Raw genomic sequence first — 7,140 nt, 5'->3', positions numbered from 1 at the left:
GGCCCTTTTAACGAATGCACAAGAGAAGCAAGAAGTACGTGTCCACCCCTGTCATAGTCACACCTCCCACACTATTTCTTCTCTCTTGGCAGATCTAAAAGTCATTCAATGCATACCGAGCACGCGTTGTGAAATGCCTGGAGTTCTCCGTGGAAAAGGACCAACGCGGGTCTTCCTTCCGCAGCCATGCAATCATGTAGGCAACCTGCAGATCGTTTGGAAGGTCAAACTCCAAATCTACGCGGTGCAGACGAATTTCTCCCGTGTGTACGGGGCGCCCAGCGACGCTCAACCCCACGTCATTTGCGGCACGAAGAGAATTTCTGACGTCCATCAAGACATCGCCTGTTGCAGGATTCTTCTGAACGGTGTAATAGCGCCGCCCGTGAGACTCCAGAACCAACCACTCGTGTTTCTGACGAAAGAAACGGGCGATGGGGTTGGAATCACACATTGTGTAGAATGTAGACACGTGTCTCAGCACATCCTGCGCCTGAAGAAGAACATCGCGGTGAATGATGACCCGCCCCTCCTTGGCGCAGCAGTCACTAACGAAATCCACACAAAGCCCACATCCAGCCACAGCAGCGCAGATACCCAAATGATCGGTCACTGAAAGCCGGGCAGGTAGTGCGCTAAGCGACAGCCCAACGCCAAGCGTTGCTCCACATGTGAGGCCTTGTCCCATCACAGACAGTTTTACCTCCTCAGATATGAGGTCAGGGCCACATATTTCAGAAAAGTAAATCCTCAGCAAAGGCAACCAACCAACCAACCAACCAACAAAAAAAAAAAAAAAAAAGGGGGTCTGTTCAAGAGGAAGTCAAAAAAGTAAAACCCTTAAAAATAAGATCGATACAAAACAAATGCAAAAACAACCACAAAAACATTAAAGAAATAATGATCTTAATAATAGTAATAATAATAATTTCACGATAACGGAAATGACAACTTTACAGAAATGAATGAATCCGTAATAGAGCCTTCACTCTTCGGATATCGGTACTGTAAAGCAAGCATCTAACACATGTACAGGGAAGCAGCAATACAAATAAACAGAGTAATAAAGCAATCAAATGTACCCACCCGGAACTCTCCTGTTATCCTGACAGACTTCGGGTGTAGTTTGTTTGTGGGAGGTCGATGCCAGGGTTTGGCCTCCTAACTGCGCCAAAAAACTCGGATCCTTGTCGTAGCTGTATGAGTTTTCATGCAACATCAGAGGTGGTGGTGTTAAAGGTACTGGTTGTGCTAGTGCCTCGTCAAGAGAAAGATGCGTATGAGCGGTATCGATTCCCCATTGACAGTCAAGAAAACCTGTAATAAACCAGATAAAAGCCAACCAGATGACTATAAATGGAAACAGAAAAAAACAGAGCTGAACAATGAAACAGAATCCTTGAAAACCATTCCGCCACCCGTAACGTCTCAAAGTGACAGACTCAATCAAAAAAAGTGGAAAATCCTTGAAAAAAAACAGGAGTCCAACACCAATGATAATAAACCGGACCTTATGCGATGACCGAACAACATATCTACTTGCGCGAAGCCACAAGGCACCACTAACCAGTGTGTACACCAACGTGCCGATGATACAAAAAGCAAGATAAGCTGTCACAAGATCTTTTCCGTAGAGACTTAAATTTGGACGAAAGGATGCACCATAGTTAGCCCAAGAAAAAACAAATGCCACGAGGTAGAGCACCATGAGCACCACAGGAGGGAAACTGGTGCCGGGAGGCAACACGGACTTAATAAACGCCATCCTATTCATCCTCGCTCCCCCACCCTCTAAATCCACCACTAAAATTAATCAAAAAAAAAAAAAAAAAAAAAAAAAAAACAATGCCACAAATGATAATAACAACAATAATAATAATAAAGAACATAAAAAAAAAAAAAAAAAAAAAAAAAGAGGACCCCCATACTCAAGGGTAGTGACTTCAACCACAACATTTGCTGCCAACCCTGAAGTCATTTTCTTTCATCGGTTACATGTGGGATAATTTCAAAAAACAACAACAATATATATATTGCCACGACCTGCCGCTCAGAAACACCTGAAAAAAACTTTGAAGCTTGGCCTATGAAACGGTTCCTCGACTGGGTCGCGGCTCCGGCCCGTGCCCCTTCGGGAACAAAGCGGGCAACACCATGTTCACCGCCACCAACACATAGACCAACAATGAAGCTTTCCCCTCCAGGGAAAATATCAGCAACCTACGCTTAACCGACAGTCGCACTGTAATCACAGCTGTGCTGTGTGACTTATTCTTTACACAGTTTACACCATCCTCTTCCAAAAGGCACTCGCATGAAAAAACCCACGGATGCTCAAATACCAATCCAAGCGCAACCGGAATATCGAGAAATAACATCCTACTCTCTGGCGTCCCTCATTGAAGATAATACTCCGTCGCACAAACACGCAAGCCGGAGCACATCAGCGCCAGCGTCAACAGGTCGCAGAACACACGGCCAGCCATCATCATGAAAAATGGAGTCGACTGACACTGTGAAGTTAATCTGCAAGAGCATGGGAGAGAACAAAGAGAGAAGCGGCCGCTACACCACACACAGCCACCGCGCAGTAACAAACGGCAGCAGCCCAGCAGAAGCAGCAGCGCACACCCCACGACGCAGATGGAAACAGCACAAGGGCAAAAAAGCACAACGCCCTGCGGAAGAAACAACAACGAAAAAAACAAAAGAAAAAAAGGCAAAAAAATTAACATCAAAAAAAGAAAAAAAAAAAAAAAAGAAACAAACCCAAGGCTCCAGTGCGCACGCATCCACCCGCAACTATGTGTGTCCACGCAAACGGTCGTATGTGTGTCATGCACATGAGTGTGACTGGGATGCCTGCAACGTGACGGAGGTGGGAAACAAAGCGTAGCACACAACAGAGCAGCTGAAGAAAATGAAAAATATGCAAATTAATCTCTTAATTACATCGGACCACAAGAGACGCGAAAAAGTCCCCGTGGCTAATTGCTGGCACGCATAGCCCGCGCACACCTCTTCAGCCCAGAGTGGTGTACGCCAGCGCGGACACGGCAAGCACCAGCAAGGAACACACCCACGCAGAGCCGCTGAAGCTGCCGTTAGTACCGCGAGGGATCGGCCGTTCGAGTTTATCCTTATTAACTGGTGCTTTAGTAGTCGTCATACTTGGCGCCTCTGTACTAGCAGCCGCAGTTTTTGTTTGTTCCTTTGTCGTGTCCAAAGGTTTGGGTGATTCTGTCGTCGTCGTCGTGGTAGTAGTAGTGGTTGGCGCTTTTGTCGTCGTCGTAGTGGTTGGCGCTTTTGTCGTTGTTGTTGTTGTCGTTGTTGTCGTCGTAGTCGTCGTCGTAGTGGTTGTCGTAGTGGTTGTCGTGGTGGTTGTCGAAGTGGTAGTAGTAGTAGTAGTAGTAGTTGGCGCTTTTGACGTCGTGGTCGTCGTGGTGGTATTTTGAGCACCGTTTCCATTCGCTGTCACGCACACGGACGGGCAGCAGCACAGGGCGAGCACCAACAGGGCGCACAGCAGACGGCACGTCATCATCGTGAGTGTGGTCTTTCAGTGGTGTGAAGCTGATCTGCACAGTGAGGGACATGGAGAGCAACAGGGGAGACGAGAGGTGCGGCAGAAACACACAGAGGGCACACCACATGAGGAGAGGGCAGCAGCCAGGCATGCACCGTACGCCGCACACCACACACGACACACACTCCAATCCACGGCAGCAGGCACACACACACGCAGCCCTGCCGCAGCACCAACACACAGATGGAAGAGGGAGAAGCAAACAGGAGCGGCCCACAAGGCTCCACCGCATGTACATGCGGCGAGAGCGGTCCATCGTGCCTGCATCCCTTACGGAGGGTACGCACACACACAAGAGAAGGATAGAGCGCACACAGCAACACAAAAGCAAAGTAACAATAAAAAAGAAAGATCCCCGCACACCACGTGGATTGTTGGTCCACGGGAAGTGCAGCCAATATTCATCACAAAAATAATTCAGTTGCCCTTTGGCCTTCGTTCATATTCAGCGCACACCACTTCATGCAGGCCTGGGCACCGCCGCCGCAGCAGACGCAAACACAAGTAAAGACAACAAAAAAAAGAGTGGAGTTGGACTGGTAGACTGCGGTGCTGCTGTCAGTCCCACCGGTTATCCCGCTTGTTAGGACTTCTAACCGGCCGTGGTCTTTTCTTGTGATTGACAAATTTCTAAATTCAACGTTTTCGGCATCGATAGTAACCTTCCCAACGGTTTCTAACCCTTTAGCAGTCGTCTCGAAATTCCCAGGAATAATTGTTCTCTGTGCGCGTGTGGCGGTGTTCCACGAACTCGTGTGTCTACAACAATCCGCCAAATCCTCACGAACGCACTTTCCCTTGTTTGTTCTTTAGCTTTCAAGGCAGAAATTGGCCTTTGATTCCATGTCATTAAAGCCTTTCTGTTAGAATTTTTTTCTGTCGGGCCACCTCCCCGCCGTGTCGCTGTGCATCAGTAACGACACGGACATGTTTTCTTTGTTATTATTGTTGTTCTTGTCGCTGCACCTGGAGGATTTGCCTCATCTTCCTCTAGTTGTTGTCACTTCCCCTCCTGTTGTGTCTTTCCAATTGCCTGGTGACGCATAATGCGGGTATATTCGTCAGACTTTACACCCACGCTTCCCCATTTTAATATCACCCGCGTGTATTGGTCTTCCCAGTGGGATAAGATGCGCTGAACACGGTCCTGTGGGGCAAATTCACTTCGGTTGGCGTTGAAATGTCCGCTCCTGCTCCCAGCACTACTACTAACACTGCACTGTAAGCCGGAACTAAGTTCCCAATCCTCGCACTGGGAGCAAACGCCCACAACTTTTGTCTCGGGTTCTTGTAGGTGCGTTTGTGATGGGTAATCGAAGGGTGCCCGCTCGACAACCCCAGTGCCCAAGTTTTTCGGCATCCTATCCGTTGGGGCAAGAAGGAAGAATGCAGAGCAATCACATAACAACAAAGAAACAACAACAAAAAAAAAAAAAAAAACGGAGGTAAATAAGACATCTTGTACAGCCGCTGAAAAAAAAAAATTTTTTTTAGGGGTAAGGAAGTGAATCAAATCCGCTTCACAACATACACCTGCAACTCACGGTATTTCTCTATACGGCAATATTCTGTCGAAAACGATGTGAGATGACTTTGTAAAGTGCTTCCCTATACTCTGCAGCAGGGTAATCCTTCTCATCTGGGAGTGGGAGTGAAATGATGGTAGCTTTGTTAAGTTCCTCCATATCACTTTCTGTGAAGAAGGGAGCAAAATACGGATGTCGGAGAGCCTCCCGTGCTGTTATGCGCCGCGTAGGATTAAAAACAACGAGTTTGCAGGTAAGGTCCACCGCATCGGGGTCGTACTGGCGCAGGGTTTCATACAAGGGACAACTTTCGACGGGGGGAAGAGCGTCCATAAGCGGCCATGTTTCACTCGATCCTAAACTCTCCAAATCACCTGTTGTTGGTTCCCCCACCGCGCTAATGATGAGAGAAAGTTGATGCAGCGTTGAGCTCCCCATAAAAAGTGGTGATGACGTCAAAAGCTCACCCATGATGCAACCAACCGCCCACATGTCCATGGCGGTCGTATAATTCGCCGAGTTAACAAGTATTTCTGGAGCTCTGTACCAGCGAGTGGCGATGTAACCTGTCAGGTCACGGAATGCATCCTCGCCCTGAGACTGTATACACCGCGCAAGACCAAAGTCACCAAGCTTAATACGACAGTCAGAGTTCACAAAGATATTAGCCGGTTTCAAATCTCGATGAATTACTCCACGGCTGTGTAGATAAGCAACAATTTTTACAATCTGATAGGCCAAATACTGCCGATGAATTGGTCCCAATACATTATGCCGTAGAATTGTTGAGAGATCCGTCTCGGCAAGCTCAAACGCAAGGTAAATATCGGTGCCATTCACAGACCGTATCATATTCCTTAAGAGAACAATGCTCTCATGACGAAGAGCAGTAAGCAGCATCACCTCACGATACGTCCTCTGCGCATCCTGTTGGTTTCCAAACGCATCAAACACCTTCTTTAATGCCACTAGTGTATTTGTTTCACGGTCCAACGCACACCACACGATGCCGTACGCTCCGCTACCAATATGACGAAGAATTTTGTACCGCTGCTCGATTTGCCCATCGAGATTAAACGACGCCATGACCGGCAGACTCAGCAAACAATAGTAATAATAAATAAATAAATAACGTGCGTGTTTATGTACGTCCGGGAGCCGGAGGAAACCGTGAAGACGTACTCACCGGACAACTAGTACCAACAGGTGTGGGGTTGGCAAATAGTAATCGAAAAAAACACCAGCAAAAGAGCAACCGGAGGATGGAAAAAAATATTTTACAAAACAACAACAACAACAACAACAAAAGGGACGTTGCCATGAGACAATAAAATGAAGAATAACAACAACAAAAAAAAAAACAAAAAAAACACCGGAAGAGGGGGTGAAAGTAAGTTAAGAAAATGGGCGCTACAACACCACAGCGCCTCCTAGAGGAGCTGTCAACTGTAACTGAGGTGTGTTTACCGCAATGAGCGTCCAACCCCTCCAAAGGCTTTAAACCGCCGTTCCCTTGCCTCCCGTGCCCTTTCATCTGGCGTTTTCTCCACACCCTGCCGTTCCCCTTCGGATACAACTGGTGCAACTGGCTTGTCATTTACACGTCGTCCCCCTCCTGTGAATGGGACAAAGCCGGGCTTGGTCTGATCTTTTCCCTCTCGGTTTGTTGTCTCAGTGCTTTTCTCCTCTTTTTCCTTCACGATTGTTGGGCGCTTGAGAACAAAGGGAGCAAATTCCACACCCTCAGCCGTGCCAATCACATTGGTGCCTTCTTGCACTGGTAGCTCGTTCTCTGATGGAGTCAATGGCATATCCAATGGTCTTTCAAACTCAACTTTTAGCTCGGTTGCCTGCGCATCTGCACGGACAGTCGAGATAGCGTCGACACTTCGGTCCAACTCATCTGTGATATCAATAACATCGATGATAAAGTCGCGATCAAGATAATGCAGCATTATTGATGTGCCTCTCGTGAGGACAGGGTAGTGACTAAGATGCATCTTCAGCACTTGCCTGGGATCACTGAGG

General features: G+C 47.6%; 5 protein-coding genes across 5 annotated transcripts, besides 10 other annotated features; all 5 read right to left on the bottom strand.

Annotated features, from left to right (window-relative positions):
* Positions 1-417: a sequence feature (areas merged during assembly that could not be assigned to a particular haplotype. This can correspond to areas where the two haplotypes were merged or to regions with more than two copies in the genome that were merged during assembly.).
* Positions 95-688, bottom strand: Tc00.1047053504167.7 (hypothetical protein, conserved; the record flags this gene model as incomplete). The annotated part of the gene is made up of 1 exon (XM_799931.1): positions 95-688. One exon carries the CDS (start codon positions 686-688, stop codon positions 95-97), a length of 594 nt encoding a protein of 197 aa, XP_805024.1.
* Positions 418-7,140: a sequence feature (heterozygous, Esmeraldo-like haplotype).
* Positions 761-784: a microsatellite.
* Positions 897-929: a microsatellite.
* On the bottom strand, positions 1,073-1,774 carry Tc00.1047053504167.14 (uncharacterized protein; the record flags this gene model as incomplete). Its single annotated transcript, XM_799932.1, has 1 exon — positions 1,073-1,774. One exon carries the CDS (start codon positions 1,772-1,774, stop codon positions 1,073-1,075), a length of 702 nt encoding a protein of 233 aa, XP_805025.1.
* Positions 1,816-1,914: a sequence feature (A-rich).
* Positions 2,699-2,768: a sequence feature (A-rich).
* On the bottom strand, positions 3,023-3,544 carry Tc00.1047053504167.20 (mucin TcMUCI, putative; the record flags this gene model as incomplete). The annotated part of the gene is made up of 1 exon (XM_799928.1): positions 3,023-3,544. The coding sequence occupies one exon, from the start codon at positions 3,542-3,544 to the stop codon at positions 3,023-3,025; it is 522 nt and encodes a 173-aa protein (XP_805021.1).
* Positions 3,243-3,420: a microsatellite.
* Positions 5,140-6,198, bottom strand: Tc00.1047053504167.30 (protein kinase, putative; the record flags this gene model as incomplete). Its single annotated transcript, XM_799929.1, has 1 exon — positions 5,140-6,198. The coding sequence occupies one exon, from the start codon at positions 6,196-6,198 to the stop codon at positions 5,140-5,142; it is 1,059 nt and encodes a 352-aa protein (XP_805022.1).
* Positions 6,224-6,244: a sequence feature (AT_rich).
* Positions 6,396-6,418: a microsatellite.
* Positions 6,435-6,482: a sequence feature (A-rich).
* Positions 6,576-7,140, bottom strand: Tc00.1047053504167.40 (ubiquitin fusion degradation protein, putative; the record flags this gene model as incomplete). Its single annotated transcript, XM_799930.1, has 1 exon — positions 6,576-7,140. A coding segment is annotated over one exon (565 nt), but the record flags the coding sequence as incomplete, so codon positions are not given.

This window comes from Trypanosoma cruzi, genomic scaffold, assembly GCF_000209065.1.
Source record: "Trypanosoma cruzi strain CL Brener 1047053516377 genomic scaffold, whole genome shotgun sequence".
Classification (NCBI taxonomy): domain Eukaryota; phylum Euglenozoa; class Kinetoplastea; order Trypanosomatida; family Trypanosomatidae; genus Trypanosoma; species Trypanosoma cruzi.
This window is presented reverse-complemented; position numbering and strand designations above follow the sequence as displayed.